The following is a 19,075-nucleotide window of genomic DNA, read 5'->3' as shown; positions in this document are numbered from 1 at the left end:
GGGTCTGTGCCTACCAAATCCTCTCCCACTCTGTCCGGCCCGCTCTCACAGCCCACACGGGGCCCTTCAGGATGCCCACCCTGGATCCCTCGCTCGGGCCAGTTCCCACAGATGTGCCCAGAATCAGTCAGGTGTGTGGTTGTGTGTGTGGGTGCTTGTGTGTGTGGTATGTGTGGTTATGTGTATGTATGTGGCTGTGTGTGTGGCTGTCTGTGGTTGTGTGTGTGTGGCTGTGTGTGTGGGTGCTTGTGTATGGTTGTGTGTGGTTGTGGGTGTGTGGTTGTATGTGTGGCTGTCTCTGGTTGTGTGTGTGGTTGTATGTGTGCTGTGTGTGTGTGGTGGTCTGTGTGGGTTCTTGTGTGTGGCTGTGTGTGTGGGTGCTTGTGTATTGTTGTGGGTGTGTGGTTGTGTGTGTGGCTGTCTGTGGTTGTATGTGTGGTTGTCTGCGTGGCTGTCTGTGGTTGTATGTGTGTGGCTGTGTGGGTGGGTGCTTGTATGTGTGGTTGTGTGTATGTATGTGGCTGTGTGTGTGGCTGTCTGTGGTTGTATGTGTGTGGCTGTGTGGGTGGGTGCTAGTGTGTAGTTGTGTGTGTGGGTGCTTGTGTATGGTTGTGTGTGTGTGAGGTTGTATGCGTGGCTGTCTGTGGTTGTGTGAGGCCTGGGAACAGTGCACCCGTGTGTGCTGTGAGCTTATCTCAGCCCATTGGTGAGGACGAGTGTGCCTCGTGTACCTGTGATGTGTGCGTGTGGTACCTGAGCTGCCCCGGCCCCGCTGAGCTGGCGAATGCTGCCACCTGCTGGCCAGGCTGCCACTGTCCACACACTGGGGCTTGCAGCCCTGCCGTGGACTCAGCACCCAGGAGGGCAGGTTCACTCATGTCCTGCCCCTAAGACTAGAGCTGAGGGGTCCCTGATGTTGTGAGCCTCAGCACCCATGGGCACGTGACCATGCAGAGCACCAGGCTCACCCCCTCCCCTGCCAATCACAGCCTATGGCAGGGCCTGGACACCCCATCGTGCTTCCAGGGACATGGAGGCTGGCCGGAGGCTGACCGAGGCATGGCGAGCCGGGCAGGGGCACCCAGTGCTGCAGACCTGGCCGATCCCACAAGGTGTCCACCACCAAGTCCCAGGACGGTGTTTCTCAAGTGCGACTCTGAGCCGATTCCACCCACTGCAACCCCAACCCCCAGCTAGCACCCCTTGTCAGCTGCTGGTTTGTTCCGCAGCCCACAGTAGGTGTGTGCCAGACAGAGGGAGGCAGCCTGCTGGGCAGGGGGCATCGATGGGAGGGGCTGAGACTGAGGGCAAGGACCTGGGCAGGGTGTCCCTGGTGGATGGAAGTGCGGGGCCAGGGCCTGGTGGGACAAGGGGAGTGGTGGGGTGGGTGGGGCTGTGGGCAAGGTGGTCCCTGCGCCATGTGCAGGACCTGTCTCCCTGTGGATGGCGTGGCTCCCCTCCCACTGTCCAGCAGGTGTGGTTGGGGGCCTGCTCTGAGAGAGGCACCCCCACTCTGCCCCCACCAAGCCTGGGCAGCTGTCAGGGACCGGACAGGGATCTGCTGCCCTCCAAGTACTTGTCCCAGACACAGGGGTCTCTGGAGGCATCTTCAGGACTCAGGGTCCCTAGGGGTCAGAGCCTGTAGTGGGGGAAGGTCTCTGGGTCTGGTGCCCCCTGCTGTCTCTGCTGCCCTCCGATTCCCTAACCCAGAGGGGCCCACAGCACTGAGGTGTTATCTTCGCCGGGTAAACAGGTCTGGGACCTGGTGGGACCGCTGCCCTACCAGTAGGCTCTGCAGGGCCAGGTGACCCTGGGGCAGGACGAGGGTGGCAGCTCGGTGGGGCAGCAGGGTGGGGCTGGCGGGAGGACAGAGGCCACGGCGGAGGCACCCTGTGACAACAGTGGGCATATATTTGACAGCACGGATTGCTACGGTTTTTACAGTACAACCTCAGAGCCCCCCCCCGGGTTTATTCATCAGCACTAAAGAGGCACTCTGAGTGGCACACACACCTTCTACAAAAAAAGGCAGTTTGGGCTTGATTTGGTCTCTTTCAAAATATCAAAATTAGAACTTTTGACATACACACTGTACCTAAGGTTAAAATGAAGAAACAGAACAAAACAAACCACAAACCTCAGAGACACCTAAGGACAGAAGGTAGCCTCTCCCCACCTCCTGCCCCCGTGAAGACACGGTTCTGTAAAAAGGACATGTGTGCCGGCCCCTGGGTCGGGTCAGTGCATGAGCCGGCCTTGAGGGTCCCATCTGGCTGCTCCGACCTGACTGCGGGGCTGGAGCCGCACGCAGGCGGCTTGGAGCCAGTCAGGGCTTCTTGGGCCGCTGGTGCCTTGGGCAGCCTGCATGTCCCCTAGCACCTCTTGGTCCGACCCCATCCCCCAGGTAAAACAAATCAAGGAAGCCTATATTCACATTACATGAAAATAGCACCAGAAACTTCAGAGTAAAATTGCTCATACTTGCAGCAGAGAGCTCTGTGTAGGAGGCAGGCTCTAGAGAGGGCAACTGCGGAGGCTGGGGTGGAGGTGGTGGGGGTGGAGATGGAGGACCAGGGGTCAAGGTGCACTAGAAACCAGCTTTTCTGTCAGCAGCACGGACAGTGGCTGGCACAACCCTGTGGTCAGAGGCCTGTTGTGCTCTGTAGGGCTGGGCAGCTCAGAGATGGCTCTTTGGCCCCCATCTGATTTCTAGGGTCGCTTTGGAATTCCAGCAACAGCAGCAACGACTCTAAGATGGAAGCTGCCACCATCTGACTGGTGGCTGCCTCAACTTACTTCTTGTTAGATGACAAGGGTTGGGGGGCCCTGTGGAAACCTTCAAACCGAGGGGTTCTGTGGCATACTGGGCCTTAACTGTGGGGCAAATGGGGCTGGGGGGATGAGCCACTCTCTCCTTAACTTCTTGGTACTGGATAAACAGCTGCATGGCCTCAAAGAGGCTGCAGCTGGCCCAGCCCTCACCCTCACCTACCAGCTAGAAAGGGATTGCTGTCCACCCCAGGCTCTGCTCAAGGCATCAGAGTTGCAGCTCTAACACTAAAGTCTGAGTATTTTCATGGTACATCAGATGAATTAAGATGTGGCCACCAGACAACTCTCAGACGACTGGAGCTCCTCAAAAAAGACCAGGGTCCCCCATTTGCGAGTTCATCCCCAATCCCACTCCCAGGCACTTGCTGGCTCCTATAAATTACTCAGAAGAGTCCTTTTTCAAAGGGATCTTGAAACTGGTTAGTCTCTGACCGAACAGCTGGCTGAGGAGGTGGCTCTGGGACTCGGCTGTGCGGCAGGCCCGGGGGTTAGGGGGTTCTGCACTGTGGAGAGCCCCACCCTTCCTGGGGGGCCTGTGTAGAGGTCTTGTCTGGGGGAGGGCCTTGCTCAGCCCCTCCTTGCTGCATCTGAGGTCCCCGTGGGCATGGCTGGGCTCCCGCTTCTGCACCTCTGAGGGCTGAGGGAGCATCGAGCTGTTCTGGCTACTGGACTTGGGCTTGGGTTTGGGCTTGGCGGGGATCACACGGCTGGGAGTTGCCTGCTTCCGGGGGGCCCGGGGGGGTTTGTCAGGGGCTGAGGGGCCTTTGCCCAGGCTCCCCACACCTTCGCTCCTGGCTGGCTCCGGGGCCCGGCCTTTTCTCTTCTTCTCACTGCTGTCTGCGTCCTCCCTGGGGCCCAGGCTCCCTCGCAGCCCCTGGCCACCAGCTTCCCTTGGCCCCTTGGGGTAGCCTTTGGCTAGGGCTCGAGGGAGGGCCTTGTCTGGGGCGGGGCCCTGGCCTGGGCAGTCGGGCTTGGCTGGGGTGGTGGCTGTCTCGCTTTGGAGCCGCCCGCTGGCTGGCTGGGGCTGGCTGCCGCCCACTGCCTTGGTGCCCTGCCGGGGGCCTCCAGCACCCTGGAAGCCTGGCTTGGCTTTGAGGGCGGTGGGCTTCAGCCTCTCCTCAGTGCCACGGGGGAGTTCTCCGGGCACTGGGCTGGCTACCGCCTTCTTCAGTTGTCCTGGGATCTTGGGTGCTTTGTTGGGGGTGGATGAGCTTGACCTGTCCTTTGATAAACTCCCACAGCCCCTAGGCTTGGGGGCACTGCCTCTGTGGGAGGGGCCCCCTGTTGCCCCTGCAGGCACCAAGAGACACGTGGACACCTGCTTCTCCTTCCAGAGCAGAGAGGGGGCTTCTGGGTGATGGTCAGGGGCACATTTTCCAGGTGCACTTGGGGTCCTGTGTTTCCCTGAGAGCGGGCCAGCTGCCCTCTTTTCCTCTACCTCGTGGTCTGCGGCCCCCAGCCGGGGTAGAGAGCCTCCCAGCGGGAAAGCCTTCTGGAGGAGGTGCTCAGGGCTGCCTGGGGAGGCCTCATCCTCGGAGCTCTCCAGGGCCTGGTCCGGCTTGTGACCATCTTTGCCACCAGCCGAGGCCGCTGGAAAAGGAGACAAGGATGGGGGCAGGAGCTCCTGGTGGCCTAGAGGGTCTATGGGCCTCTCTGGAGTCCCGGGCTGCCCGGCGGTGACGCTGGGAGCTGCCTCTGGGCAGGGCTGGAGCAGGGCTGGGAGGGACCCCTCACTCGGGGTGGGGCTGCTGCCCTGGGACAGAGGCCCGTCCGTGCTGGACCTGGCGGGGCTGCCGGGAGCGGCCACCCTGCGCCGTTTGCTAGGCAGCGTGCCCTCTCGGGCAGAAGCCTTCCGCCCGGGGGCTCCGGGCCTCCTCACGCCGCGGAATGTGAAGGGCTGCTGCCCTTTCCTCCGGTGTTTGTCCATGTGCCGGTCGAACTGCTCCTTTTTGGCGAAGGTGTAGTTGCAGGAGCTGCAGACGAAGGACCGCTTGCTGATGTGCGTGACGTTGGCGCAGAGCTCGCAGGCGTACAGCGGCGTGTGCGCCAGCTCCAGCTCCCCGCTCACCCCGTGCTCACTGCCCAGGTGCGCGCGCAGCTCCTGGTGCTCCGGGTAGACGCGCGGGCACTGCGGGCACAGGTAGACGCGCTGCGGGCTGTGCACCGCCAGGTGGCGCTGCAGCTTGAAGGGCTTGGGGAACCGCTTCCCGCAGTGGTGGCAGTCGCGGGCCGGATCCTTGCAGTCCTGGTGCACCGGGACGGCCGGGAGCGGGGGCTCGCCGTGGGGATGAGCTTCGGGGGACGCGCCGCCGGCTGGGGCGGGGCGCGCGCAGGCGGACGGGCTGCCCTGCGCCGAGGCGCCGACTGCGTCGCAGCCGCGACTGCGGGCCTGGGGCCTCGGCCGCTCCCTAGGCAACGCCTTCCTGGCTCCCGCGTTCGGCCCCGACGACTCTGCGCAGCCCCCACCTACCTTGCCGGCGACGGAGCGCTTGCCTCGGTGGGATCTGGAGGCCTGCCCCGCGATGCCGCTCAGGAAGTGCGTGACCACGCCGCCGCCCTCCCAGCATGCGGGCAGGTCCTCCAGTGACCGCCGCGCCTGCCCCTTGCGGGCGAAGCGCACGGCGTGTTCCCGCAGGTGCTCGTTGTACATCCAGACGTCGGCCACCTCCCGCAGGCACATGCCGCAGGCCCACAGCCCCGCCTTGCTCTGCACGTGCTTCTCCAGCAGGTGCTCCCGGAGCAGCTCCCGGGAGCCGAACCTGCGCTCCACGCACATGTAGCAGGTGGGGGGAGGGGAGGGGCTGTGGGCCAGCTTGTGCAGGTCCAGCTCGCCCAGGCCGTGGAAGCGCTGGAAACACACCCTGCACTTGTAGGATGCTCTCCTGGCCTTGGCATGCTGGCCTTCGCCTGCGGCCTTTCTTGCCCCGTCCGCCTCCTCCGTCCTGCTTCGTGGGCCTTGGGAACCTGCCGTAGCCTTGACATCCAAGAAGCTGGTGCTGGGGAGACCCACAGGGTCTTCACAGGGTCCCAGGAAGCTCAGGTCCTGTAGCTCCAGTTTGGTGCCGAGCATCTCCAGGTCCGCGGCACTCCTGGGCACCCCGCCGTCGTAGTGCTCTCGCTCCAGGTTGGGGGGCTCAGGGCTCGCATCTCCTAGAGAAGAGGTAACCTCGTCCTCCGGGGCCTGAAGTTCCAGGCCTCGCCAAGCTGCCGGGACCATGTGTAGCTTGGGGATGTTTTCCGACGGATGGTCCTCGGCGCGGCAGGGCTTCGTCTCCAGGTGGGGCTCTAGGGCCCACAGGCTGGGGCCTGGGGCCCAGGGGTCAATGCCTGGAACCTTGCTGTTGAGGAAGCCCTCCAGGAGGAAGGACTCAGGCAGATCGGTGGCCTCATCACCCCATGGGTCCTCATGGGACAGGCAGAGCGAGCCAGAGTCGCTTAGGTCTGTGGGCAGGCGGGCAGAGGGCAGAGTGACACTGCCCCCTACCTGGCCACTGGGCTCCACCCGGGGTGGGGGCTTCGATTTTTTACAGCGCTTCCCATAGACACGGGGGTTCTTCTTCCGAGCCAAGCGGTCTCCCAGGGGGAAGAGCTGGGAGAAAGAGGCCTCATCATCCAACAAGCTCAGAGGGTCCCCGCGCTCCGGGCTGGGAGGTTTAGGGGCCGTGCCCTCCTGCTCTGGGACCCCCTCTGCTGGGCTGTGCAGGGGGGCCTGGGAGCAAGGACTGCTGATGGTGCCACCTGCTTCAGAACCACGAGTCTCAGGGGGGCCCCGGGGGAGCCCATGCTCCTCCAAGACACTGTGCCCCAATCTGCTGTCAGCCTCTCTGCTGTCCCCTGCAGGCTTAGCCCCAGTCACCCTCAGTGGCTCTTCACAGATGCCAGATGTCCTGGTCTCTCTGGGTCCCCCACACCCTCCTGCCAGGGCTGCCTTCTGCTCCCCTGGCCCTTCCCCTGGAGGCGCTCCCTCCACCATCCTTGAACAGGCCACCCAGTCCCCAGGTGGCTTCTGTGCGGGTGTCTCCTCCAGGTCCATGGCTGCAGGAGACAACTGCGTGGCCTTGGTCTCTTGCTCTGTCTTGGGTGAGAGGCGGCAGCAGTTGGCAGCAGAGGTGGATGGACTCCAGCAGCTTCTGTCTGGAGTCACATTGGCAGGGGCCTGGGGATTGCTCTCCTCCCGGAACCTTCTCGCTCTGGGCTTCCTAGCTTTCTTGTTAGATTTCCCCTCTGACTCACTGGGGAAATCTGTGTGTGGTCTGCCGCGCCTCTGGCCCCCGCCTTTCTCTGCCTGTTTGGGTCGGAGCTCTTCCCTCCCCAGCCGGTCCTGTTTTCTGGGCTCTGCAGGCTTCACGTCCACTCCTTGCCTGATTGTATCTGGGGTGTGTGGCTCCCAGCTTGGGGGACAGCCTGGAGCTCCCAGAAGGCTGAGCCCCTGCCTGAGCCCCTTGGATGTCTCAGGACCCAGGGCATCCTCAGGAGGTGTAGAGCCACAAACAGGGGGCGGCTCCCCGGCCTGGCTGGGGTCTCCCACCAAGCGCCCAGCTTCCTCCTTCCCCAGAGCTCTGCGACTCTTCTTCCCGGGGCGGTGGCACATTTGGGGAGCAGGTTGGGGCGCTGGGCTTGGCTGGGACGTAGCACCCTTGTGCAGCCCATGCTTCCTGGCTCGGTGGCGGCTCAGGCCTGGCCCAGAGCGGAAGGAAGCTGAGCAGACCTCACAGGTCACCGGCCGCCCACTGGGGGCTCCGCCCCTCCAGTGGCCATTCTCGGTGAACACCGGCTTCTTTTTAAAGCCACGCGGCTTCTGTCTGAGGTCCTGGGGACTGAGGGCATCTGCCTGGGGTCTCTGGTGGAGGGCACATTGGGGGAAGAGGGCTCTGGAGTCGCTGGTTGTGCTGCCTGGGCAGAGCTCTGTGGGAGGGCACATCACTGGCACACCCCTGGCGCCAGCCTCGGACGCCTTGGTAATGGCAGGGAGCCTGGCCCCAGGCGTCTCCAGGCTCTCCTGTCCTTGGAGGCTGGCCAGAGCCTTGCCTTCTTGGCAAGTGTGGGGATCTGGCCACATGGCCCCCCGTGTGGAAGGGTCAGTGGGCACAGTGGTGACACCCTGGCCTTCCCTGTTGCCTAGGGGTTTGGAGGAGGAGCCTGTGGGCACCCCATCTGGGTGCGTGATGGGCAGAACTCCCCTGGGGTCTGGCCACTCAGCCCTGGGACCTCTGAGTGCCCCAAGGCCATCTGTGATGGGGACGCTGGGCAGGGCAGCAGCCTTGACAGTCGCTCCCGGGGTGCTGACTGTTGTTGGGTGGGGAGGGGTGGCATGGGCAGGGGAGTCCCTTGGCCTCTCTTTTCTGGAAGCTTCTAGGGTTTTTGACACATGACCTCCAGGGCGGGCCCCTCCATGGGCGGCACTGATGACACTGACGAAGCTGGGCTCCTTGGGAGGGTCTTCCAGGGGGCTGCCGTCCCCCAGGAGAGGGTGGTGAGCCGGGCTTTCCTTGAGGCCATGGTGGCTTGTCTTCAAAGAGGGGGACACTGCCAGGGGTGCTACAGTGCATGTGGTTGCTGGGCTGCGCTCGGCCCCTTCTGGAGGTGTCCAGGTGGGAGAAGAGGCCGACAGAAGCTGAGAGCTGGCAGCGCCCCTGTGGGATGGAGATGCTGGGAGCAGTTCCCCGAGCTCCCCTGAAGGTGCCGCGGAAGGGCCTTCCTGGTGTAGGGGCTTGAGGCCGCAGGGATTGGAGGGGGCTGCAGAGGCGGACGAGGGGGTGCGGCTGGCCAGGTCCCTGGTGGGGGGCTCTGGGCTTTCCCCAGGGAACAGCAGATGCTTCCTAAGGCCTGGGCCAGCTGCCACCGCCTCCAGAGTCCAGTCCCGGGGCCTGTCTGGGGTGTGGGCTGCCACCAAAGCTGGGACTGAAGAGTCTGCCTCAGAGGAGGTGGGGCTTGGGGTGGCCTGTGCCTTGTTGCAAAGGCCCATGGCCGCCCTGCTTCCCTGGAGCTGTGCCCCCAGCTGGTCTGCAGCCCCGACCAGCCCAGCTGGTGTGGTTTCAGGGTCGGCACTGGCTGTGGTGCAGCTGTCCGGTCCCCCTGGCCTCCCTTGGTCGCCTGGCTGCAGGTGTCCGGCTTCGGCTTGGCCCCTGGGCTTCCTGGCCTGGCCAAGTGTACCTACATGTCCATCTTCGTCTGGCTCCAGCTGATGTCTGGCCACAGTGGTCATCTGCACGTCTCCCAGGGAGCCCAGGGCAGGGCTGTGGGCCACTGTCTCTCCTTCCTTGCCATCGCCTCCCACATCTGAGGGGTTGCTGTGCAGAGGGCTCTGGGCCTCAGCAGTGGGGGTCACTCTTGAGCCCCGGGCATCATCTCCCCTCTCAGCCGCTCTGGCCACCAGGAGCTGCAGCTGATGAAGTGGGCTGGAGGCTGGGTTCTGGAGCCTCCCGCCCGGGCTGGGGTTGGGTATGGAGGCACAACTTGGAGAGACTCCCACTGGCACAAACTCCTCCTTGCCCTCAGGGACAGGGCCCGCTGTGACAGCGGGCAGGAGCTCTGTTCCTCCTGGCTCACCTGTGCTGCTCACAGAGTGTCCCCTGGGGGCACTGCTATGAATGGCAGCAGAAGGTGGGGTGGTGCCCAGAGGCAGAAGCTCGGCACCCCGATATGCCAAGCCAGGTGCTAGATGGGTAGTGGGGCTGCTGAATGCCTCCAGCTCCAGAGGATCCTGACAGGGCCCAGGTGCTTTGTGGGGTCCCGGGGAAACCCCCCCTCTTGGTGGGTGGGGAAGGAGCAGCGGGAGGCCTTGGCTATGTTGTGTTCCAGGGGCCCCGTGACCCTTAGGAAGCGAAGGTTCCAGGCTTGGGCTGCACTTTGCTAAACTCCCCACATCTGACATGGGGTCCGGTACGCAGACTTCCTGGCGGGCCCTTTGGCCCCCTTCAGCCCTGGGGAGCCTTGTCTTCGGGACTCTGGCTTTCTGCACTGATTGGAAACTGAGGCTGGCCCCCATGGGGCTGGAAGGACCCTGAGGAACCATGTCCTTGTGGGTGCTGGGGGCCAAGGGTGAGGGCCACTCCTCCTGGGGGCTCGCCAGGGCATCCCCTCTGGTGTCCACCCCCTTCCCGTGTGAACTTGAATCCCGGGGAGCAGTGTTGCTGGCCCTGCATGGCTCTCCCCGGGCCCCCTGTGGGCCTCTGCTCTGCAGCTGACTCTCCAGTTCCGTGACCAGCCGTTTGATCTCCAGCTCCTCCTCGGACAGGTCGCTGGTACTGGCAGTGCTACACTCGACAGCCCTGGTGGGCAGAGCGCTGAGGCTGGCAGCCACAGGCCCTTCACTGGGACACTGCTGACTCAAAGTCTTTTCCGCCGAGAGGCCGGGAAAAAGGCCTGGGTGGCCAGGCGGCACCGGGGACACTTCCTCCAGCAGGGACCAGTCCCTTTCAGGCAGAAACGAGGGGTACGGTGGGTCTAGCTGGGGTTTCCTTGGGGGAAGAGCAGCACACGCACGCAGTGCAGGGGTGTCCCCACGCCCAGAGAGGCTGCCATAGGGCGGCGGGTCGAAGTTGTCCCTGGGCAGCCCCAAGGGGAGGGGCGTGGGCTCCAAGGCCAGTGCCGACTGGCCTCTGCCTGGGTCTGTGATGCCTGTGTAGGGCGGGCTCCTGGGCGGCTTTGGCTCTGGGGAACTGGCATCGTGGTTATCCTGGCAGAGGTGTGCCCTAATGGCTAGTGGGCTGTCTGGGGCTGAGGCCCGGGAGCCCAGGTCTTCGTGGAAACAGCTGGCCAGGTCTTTGGGTCCAAGGAACAGCTCACTGTGGGGGCTGCTGTAGGGCTTAGGCCCCTTTCTGGCAGCTGGAGCCTCTATGGACTCTCCAAGACCAGGGGTCTTCACAAAGAGGGTGCTGGGGTCCAAGTGGACCATATGGACAGCGTTAGCGACAGGCACCAGTGATTCTCCGGATGGAGAGGCAGGCGGGTCCTCTCTGTCCTGGGAGGCGACTGGCTCCAAGCACCGACGTGCACCCAATGTGGGTGAGCTTGCGAGGGGCAGCCCTGCGTCCTCCCCGTGGAGCTGCGGTAGCTCTGGGGCTGAGGGGCAGGGGCCGCCTCCCCTGCAGGGAGCTGGAGAGGAGCCCGGAGCCTCCTTGTGAAGTTCCGTGGCATCAGGGGGAAGGCCGTCAGCGACTTCAGGGGTCTCAGTGTCTTGAGGGAAGCCTGGAGGCGGATGGCTCTCCTCTACAGTCTTGGTGCCGATGAGATCCCGCAGGAGATGCTGGGGGCCCTTCTCCTCCAGGTCCACTCCAGCCTCTGGGCCATGCGATGGGCCCTGGGCCCCGGGACTCTGGCTGGGGCCTGGCCCAGGCCTGCCCGGCTCCTCGGGGCCCAGGTAGCCCCTGGACCTTGCAGCCTCCTGCTTCACCACCTTCCTGGGTTTCTGCTGCTGCCCGTCCTCTCTGACGCCTGGGGTCAAGTCCACTTCCTTCCTCTTCTCGCCCCGGCGCCATCGCCGGCCGCTGGGGCGGGGCCGGCCTCTGAAGCGGGAGCCAGGGGGCCGTGGTCCGTCCTCCTCCTCAGACTCGGAGGCGGCGCAGTCGCAGTGCTGGGGCCCGCCGTCTGCGGCGCCCGGGGCCGGGCCGCGCCCGCCTGCCCGGTTCTTCTGCTGCACGATCTTGTGGATGAGCTCCTTGCTCCAGGTGCCGCCCCGCGCCCGCCTCCGCCTGCAGTCCTGGCCGGGGGACAGTCGGAGGCGCCGGGAGCTCCTGGTCTCCACCAGCGGGGCCCGGCCCCCGGGGTCTGTGTGGCTCTTGGGGGCCTGGGTTCTGAGATCCCGCGGGCGGGCCTCAGCCCGGCCTTTCCTCCGTGGCCTCAGGCGGGTGGCCCTGGAGCCCCTGCCAGGCCTCTTGGTGGTGTTAACCGTGTCCAGCTCTTTCCGGAACAACTTGAACCGCTTTCCTCTCCTCTGCTGGCCAGCCAGGCTGGCCCCATCTGTCTCTGCAGGTGCTGGGCCCAGGGAGCGGGTTTTGGGCCTGGGGCCGGCCGGGTTGCCCCCATCCCCGGGCTGGCGGGGCTGGGTCTCCAGCGGGACATCCACTGCTGGGGGCAGGGCTGGGGCTGGGGCTTTGTTCTCTGGTGTCGCCCCCAGCCTGGCCTTGGGCGGCTGCCCGGCAGCGGAGCCCTTGGGGCCGGAAGGTTCCTCGTCGGTGAAGACGTCAATGAAGCTGCTGTCGATTTCGGGGTTGTCAGACTGGTACTCCAGGCCATTGAGCGCCTCCGTGATGAGGCTGTCCAGCTTGGCAGCGTCCTCCAGGTCCAGGTCCCCTGTGGGGAGTGGGAAGGGGGTGGCGGTGGGGCCAGGCAGGAAGCTCGTCCTCAGGGGGTCGTCTCTGCCATCAGGCCGGAGGTCTCCGCCCAGCAGGAAGGGAGCTGTCCTGGCATGGCTGAGCGGGCTTGGGGTCCTGCCAGCTGGCACTCTGGGGGGCGCAGGGAGCCCCGGGGGCTGCTGGTGGCTGTCCTGGGCCCTGGCTGGCAGCAGGCCGCAGAACTGCCGGTGGCCCAGGAAGGCGGCCAGGCTGCTGTAGTTCCGGTCACACTGCCTGCAGGTGAGCAGCACGTCCAGCTGGTCCAGGCTGGCGCTGCTGAGGGGGAAGTGGTGGGTGGAGTAGGGGGGCGGCCCCTGGGGGAAGCCCTCCAGGCCCGCACTGCCCACCTGGAGCCCCGAGCTGGGGAACGGGGTTTCCTCCAGCCCCTCTGTGGGGAAAGGGAAGGTCTTAGCTGGCTCTGGCTGGTAGTGGATGGGGAGGCTGTGCGAGGGCTCAGGGGACGGGAAGGGGCTGCCAGCTTCCTGAGGGTGAGGGGCTGGGTGGAAGAAGGCAGAGGGCACAAGCGGCCCGGGCACCTGGCTCTCGTCTGAGCTGGGGTTGGCTGGGCTGCTGGACAGTGGGGAGAGTGACGAGCAGGTGCTGCTGGCCGTGTGGGTGGCTGGCGAGGGCAGCGGGGACTCACTGGGGGAGGCTCCCACCACCCTGGGCGGGGGCAGGCCAGGGGGTCCCCGGGGTGAGGCCTGGGGCTGGGCTGCCCCAAAGAACAGGGGCTGGGCTCCTGGGTCCTTCAGCCCGTTGTAGGCAAACAGGCCAGGGGAGCCACTGCCGTGCTGGCCTGGGCTGTTTCTCAGGACGGCCAGCTTCTCACCCGGCCCGGGTGTCTTGCCCACAGCACCCAGGGCTCCCTGGCTGCCCCCCTGCCACTCAGGGGCCCCTGGGGGGAAGGGCAGCCGGTTCAGCATCTCCATTTGGTGGGGGCTGGGCCCGGTGGCCGGGAGCACCTGGGGCCAGGGCAGCGGGGGGCTCTGGGGCAGGCTGAGCTGCTGGCCTGGGCTGGGCTGGGCTTCGAAGAACGTGGTGGCTGGGGGACCGAGGGGAGGCGGAGGGTAAGGGGCTGGAGCGGGGTCCCACAGCGGGGGCAGTCTGGCGGTGGGGGGCCCTGAGGCGGCCAGCTCTGTGTCCCGAGGCCCTGGGCTGGTGCCCACCCCACTGGCTCCAGGGCTTCCATAGGCCTGCCCGGGAAACTGCCTCTGGGACAGGGAGTTTGGGGGCCCCCTGGGGCTCCCCAGCCCTTCGTGGGCCGAAGGAGGTCTCTCAGGGAGCACTTTGGTCATGTTCTCGTGCAAACCATCCTGGAAGGTGGCTGTGCTCTCCGAGAAGGGCTTGGGGGCCGGGGGAGCAGCACTAGGGGGAGGGGGCACACCGCCAAGGTCGCTGGGGGCCTCGAGGCTGCCGGGTCGGCTGGAGTAGCAGGGTGGGGGCGGGCGGGCTGGGCGGGCAGCCAGGGGGTAGGCCGGGCCCGTGCCCACCGCCTCTGGCCATGCCCCCCGAGGCTGGTGGAAGGCAAGCACCAGTGCCCGTTCGGGGTACTTGGGCCCGGCCGTGTCCTCCGGGAAGGGTCTCCGGCCAGCCCCGTGCAGCTCCGGGAAGGGGTACTGAAAGGCCGCCACCCCGGGGCTGCCGCCTTCGGGAAAGGGCTCCGGCTCAGTTGGGGGGACCCCAAAACTAGCACCTGGGAAGCTGTTCTCAGCTGGGGGAGGCCAGGCGTCAGCCCCACTGGCCTGGAATTCCAGGTAGGAGGCTGGCCGACAGGGGCTGGTGCCCCTGCTCTGGGGGGCCCTGAGGGGCGGGGGCCCGGGGGTGGCACTCGGTGAGGTATAGTTGGTGGAGGTAAAGCTGGAGGGGGTCTCCTGGAAGCACTTTTGGAAGCTGAGCTCCTCCGGGGCAGGGGAGGCCTCGGCCCTGGGATGGCCGGGCCTGAGACCGGCTCTGGTCCCTTGGCTTGGGGGCGCTTCTGCGTTTAGGGGCCGGAGGTCCTCGGGCTGCAGGCTCTCAGGGGTCTTCCCATCCAGGGCGGGTTTGGGCCTTGTGCTGGCGATGTTCAGACTGTAGAGCTGCTGAGGGCTGCCGGCCACCCTGCCTGCCCGCCGGACACGAGCCTGCATGAGGTTGCTTCCCGCTGGGGTTTGGGGGCTGCTGCCCTTGCTGGGGACGCTGCTCAGGGCCTGCGCTCTGGGGAGAGGGGCCTCGGTCAGCCCTTTCCCAGCCTGCTGCACCTGGGCCTTGGGGTCGTCCGTGGCCTGGGCCCTGCTCCCCATGGCCTTGGTGGTCCTGTTGGCCAGGGCACTGATCTCTCCGGGGGGCCGCAGGGGGCCTCCCGTGCCACTGGCCGCCGGGCAGGGCTGCAGGTCTCCGGTCATGGTTGGGGGTGGCGTTCCGAGGGGCTGCTCCCCAGGCATGGCCCCTCCGTCCTGGGCGCTAGGAGGATGCTGTGGTCCGAGGAGGGCCGCAGAAAGCGGGCTGGGCAGCCATCCTGGCCCCTCGAGGAGCCCTGGAGAAGCCTTCTTGCATGGTCCTGACTGGAGTCTGCAAGGAAAGGACAGAGTAAGTGGGGGACAGTGGCCTCTGTGGCTCCTGTAGTGGTGTGGCAGGCTAGAGCAGAAGTGGTGGGCACACAGCCTTCCCTTTTAGGGATGGCAGCTTGGCTCTGATGGTCCCTAAAGAGATGAGGGAAAATGAGCTCCTGCTAGACTGAGGAGAGGGCTTAGTGGGTGGCGGTGGGCTGGAGGTGGGGAGGAAGAAGGAAAAGAGAGCGAATGCTGCTGGGGGCCGGAGGTGTGGGAAGACCCTGGCCACCCCCGAGCAGCCCTGATGGGCGCCAGCCGGGCCCTGAGCATGAAGGCCCCAAGTGGCACATGGCTCCCAGACCTGCAGAGGCCCCATGGTGGGGGTAATGGGCACCGGATGGCAGGGCAGACAGCCAGGAAGGACAGAGGGCACGTCTGGCCGAGGCTCCCACCCGCAGCCCCTGCAGTGGACACCCAGCCTCCGGAAGGTGATGGCTCCTTTTCCTGGGCCCTGAGTTGACCTGCTGTTTGGGGCAAACATGTCTGCCGTGTGCTCATGACCCTCACGCGAAGCTCAGCGTGAGGTACCAAGAGACACTTGGAAATTATGAGTTTAATCCACAGGCCTCTGGAGAAAAGCCCCACCCCGAACACTGAGCTTCTGGAGTGCAGGGAGATGCTGTGTGAGGGGAGCCCCAGGCCCCCTTCTTGTCTCTGTGACCCCATGACCCCACTCCCACCCCAGTGGCTCTGGGTGTCTCATTCTCAGAGGAAGCCTGGGGCTGGCTGGTTGCCTCACTTATTTCCTTGGCTTTCTTGGGGCAGTCCAGGGAGGTCAGCCGCCAGCTCTGAGGTCAGGGCAGGGACTCCTCGACTCAGGGGGTATGGTCCAGGTGCTGGACAGCAGAGGGCATCATGTTGCCCACCTGCCCCTTCCCTAGCCAGGCCAGTCCTGCCTACTGGGGAGGTCCTCCCTCCAAGGTGGAGGCCTCCCCCCTGCTCTGGGCTGCATTGCCCCAGGTGAGTCCTCAGCTCCCCTTCCAAGGGCTGAGAGCCCTTGGGGGCAGGGCTTCTGGGTGCCGTGTGCTGAACAGATAATGATGGCAGAACAGAGCCCTGAGGTCCCGTGGGCTCTGCTGTGGGCCAGGGCATGGAGTGCTTCCCATCACTCCTCTCATCCTCTCAGTGGCTCGAGAGGTCAGAGTGTTATCATCACCCCTGAGTTATGGGTGAGATGCACTGCCCAAGTAAGCGAGCAAGATGAAGGAGACGGGGCAGTGGGGCAGGTGGGGGCCGGGCAGCTCCGGTGTCCACGCTGGCCATCCCCTCTACATACCTGGAAGTCGGCCTTCAGCTGGGTTGCTGCACAGCTTCCTTGTTGGTGGGGATTTCTTGGCTGCAAAGAAAATGGGGAGCATATCAGCATCGCTCTGGTGCTTGGCTGGGGAATGAGAGCCCCAGGGGAAGCTGGCCAGGGAGCATGGAGCCTGCAGAGCCTCTGGAAAGCCACTGAGGGCCGGGCCGTGGGGAGCTGGGTGAGCTCGGGGGACCCCCAGCCCTGGTGGGGCAGGGGCGGGGCTAGGCTGCAGGGCCGGGGTCAGCTGGTGGCCTTTGCACTGGGTTAAGAGTGATTTTACATTTCTTGTCGTGGTATTTCATGTACATAGATCACAGGTTCCTGTGGTTCGAGAGTCTGAAGTGAGAGGTCTCCACAATGCCCCCATCTCTACCCCCAGCCCATGGACGCTCTTTCCCTGCCTTGCTGGGTCAGCACAGGAAGCAGCTTCTTGTGTTTCTTTCCAGAGTTTCTTGATGCAAATACCAGCAAATGTAAATAAATATTTCCATCTCCCCGCTTTCTTCAACAAGAGATAGTCCACTGCACACACTGTGCCTCCCTTTTTGCATTTAACAGTGAACCTTGGTGGTACCTCCACAGCACCCCATAGAGCAACTCCTGGCTGATATCTGTCTATCCACCTTTCCGCCAACACATGGCTATAGAACATTCTGCGGAACAGCTAAGCCTACACCCAGACCCTTCTGGGTGGACGGATGCTGGGTTGCCCTCTCTGGGCCTTTGTAAATAGTAAAGCAATGAACATGTGTAAGGAGACCAGCAGAACAAACCCAAAGAAGAAACAGCACGGTCAAGGGCAAACGCACTTGTGATCTAAAGACACTGTCAGGTAACCACTGTTGTGGTTTCAACATTTGGCCAAATGTTGAAACCACAATGCTTTGATCCTTCTCCCTCCAAAAGGTGGAGCCCAAGTCCCTCCCCTTCAACAGGGGCTGGACGTGGCGACTGGCGGCTGATGAAAAGAATACCTGCCCAAATTCCAGACCCACAGAAACCCTTAGATTTCAAGCTGCTGTCTGTCACTCAGCATTAGCGAACTACTAGGACAACTCTTGGTGGTTGTGCTGACTCGCATCCCCCCCGAGATGTGGAGATTTCTGGCATCACAGGGCGGAAAGCGTGCCCTTGCCTGGAGTGGGGCAGGCCAAGTCCTGGGGAGGGCCTACAGGAGGCAGAGATCTTCCCTGCAGCTTCCCATTCACTCACTCACTCACTCACTGATTCATTCAGTCACTCATTCATTCATTCACTCACTCCTTCATTCCGTCACTCACTCCATTCATTCAGAGATCAGACACTAGGTCAGGCATCTGTCACACAGTGGTGAGTGACTGACTCTGCTGTGAAACATCAACAGGAACCACAGATGAGGAAACTGAGGCTCAGAGAGGTCATGTGACTTGTCCAAGTCACACAGCATGCAGTGAACGTGGGGCGGTGCGAGGCAGACCTCCGGGACTATGCTTGCCCTGTGCAGGACCGAGTATCTCTGCACTTCGGCCCCACCTCAGGGCCCCTCTCTTCCTGAGGTGGCCCTGCCTCCACGTGCGGGCCTGTGGGCAGAGCTAATGGGCCCCATATTCTGCCTTCAGCACTCAGGGCACCCCAGACTGGCTGCCCCTTCAAGGATTTGACGGCCCGTCCTGGGTGCTCAGACAGTGGGGCAGGCAGGGGGCAGCGCATGCCCGGTCTTGGGTTCCCATCCCTGCCCAGGCTCTTGGCAAAGCCCCCTGGTTCTGGCCGGTGTGGGTTTCAGCAGGCCTGGGGCCCCTTTGAAGTGGGGAGATCCAATCCCCCAGACCCTGGCCTGCCCCCGGGAACTCCAGGAGTGCAGGCATCTCCTTTTCACTCAGAAACACCACCTGGCCCCAGCCTCTGGGTAACTCAAGCCCACAGTGGTGCTGGCTGGCTCCAGCTGGGTGTGGGTGGCAGCTCCTGGTGAGGGGTGTCCCGCTGCAAGCCTGGGCCCCTGCCCTCCAGTACTCCCTCTCCATGGACCCCAGGCCCCAGCAGGGAGTCCAGGCTCTGCTCCTGACCCTCTGCCCTCAGCTCTCCTTTCAACCTGCCCCGTTTTAGCTCTGGCCTCTCGTCCTTGATCTGGGCCCTCCTGTCCACTCCTGCCCACTCCCCCAGACCCTCTCAGGCCTTTGTCTAAGCAGTGCCCCTGCCCAGATGCCCCCGCCTCCTCCCCCACCCTCCCAATTCCTACTCACTTCTAAAGGGAGACCATTGGCAGCGGGGTCAGCAGGGTCTGGACTTGAATCCTGGCTCTAGCACTTCTGGCTATAAAATGGGGTGATCACAGCTCTGGCCTCAAAGGCTTGAGGCCTGGAGGCTGGACAGAACCGCACACACTAAGCCCGCAGATGCTGGCTCTGAATGAAGTCACTGCTCCTCCAGGCTCCTCTCCAGCCTCCCTCTTCCAAGAATTGCCCTTTCAGTTATGTGTGTGTCCACCGGTGAAGCAGGAATGATCTTGGGAGCCCTCACTGGGGGGCTGTCCCCCAACACCGGGTGTCTGGACAGCTCAGCACAGATGGCCCTGCTGGGTCAGAGCTCTGTGCCCCGGCTCCCCTCCCTGGCCCAGCTCCCTGGGCCCTCCGGCCTCAGTTTTGAGGGGCTGGGGCTGCTGACCTCTCAGGCCGCCCGGGCTCCCATCTTCTGTGACTCGGGACCTCTGGCCGGCAGTAGACTTGGCTGTGGCCCTGTGGTCTCCTCAGTCTCCCTGCTGCCGACCTGCCCAGAGGTGGGCGTGTTTAACTCCCCTGTTAGGATGTTTCTCTTGTCGGGGTGGGGCTGCACCTCCTAAACAGGCAGGAACCTGGCCTCTTCTGGTTTCTACCTGCGAGGGGCAAGGCCCACGGTGAGGTGGGGTAGAGGCATCTGCCCTTTCGTCCCCTTGTCCTGTCCTGGCTGGGTCCCTGGCCCCCAGTGCCCTTGGGAAGCGGTCAGCATTGGACGAGTTGTGAGGGTAGGCTGCACACTTGCTCCATCCTGGCCTTGGCCTGGCGGTGCCT

At 64.1% G+C, this 19,075-nt stretch overlaps 1 protein-coding gene across 3 annotated transcripts in view; it reads right to left on the bottom strand.

Moving 5' to 3' along the window:
- Positions 1-1,891: 1,891 nt before the first annotated feature.
- The window catches only part of ZNF469 (zinc finger protein 469), a 250,436-nt gene continuing 233,252 nt past the window's right edge, over positions 1,892-19,075 (bottom strand). For 2 of the 3 annotated variants that reach the window (XM_024978913.2, XM_059877393.1), the window contains 2 exons: positions 16,032-16,091; positions 1,892-14,714 (listed from right to left, as the gene is read on the bottom strand). In XM_024978913.2, the coding sequence (XP_024834681.1) occupies positions 3,212-14,587 (11,376 nt within the window). In that variant the 5' untranslated portion in view covers positions 14,588-14,714; positions 16,032-16,091 and the 3' untranslated portion in view covers positions 1,892-3,211. Of the gene's footprint in view, positions 14,715-16,031; positions 18,228-19,075 lie in introns of those variants that run through there. The other variant, XM_059877394.1, reaches the window with a different exon arrangement.

The sequence above is a fragment of the Bos taurus genome, chromosome 18, assembly GCF_002263795.3.
Source record: "Bos taurus isolate L1 Dominette 01449 registration number 42190680 breed Hereford chromosome 18, ARS-UCD2.0, whole genome shotgun sequence".
Taxonomy (NCBI): domain Eukaryota; kingdom Metazoa; phylum Chordata; class Mammalia; order Artiodactyla; family Bovidae; genus Bos; species Bos taurus.
Note: the sequence above shows the minus strand (reverse complement) of the source record. Positions and strands in the feature narration are given on the sequence as shown.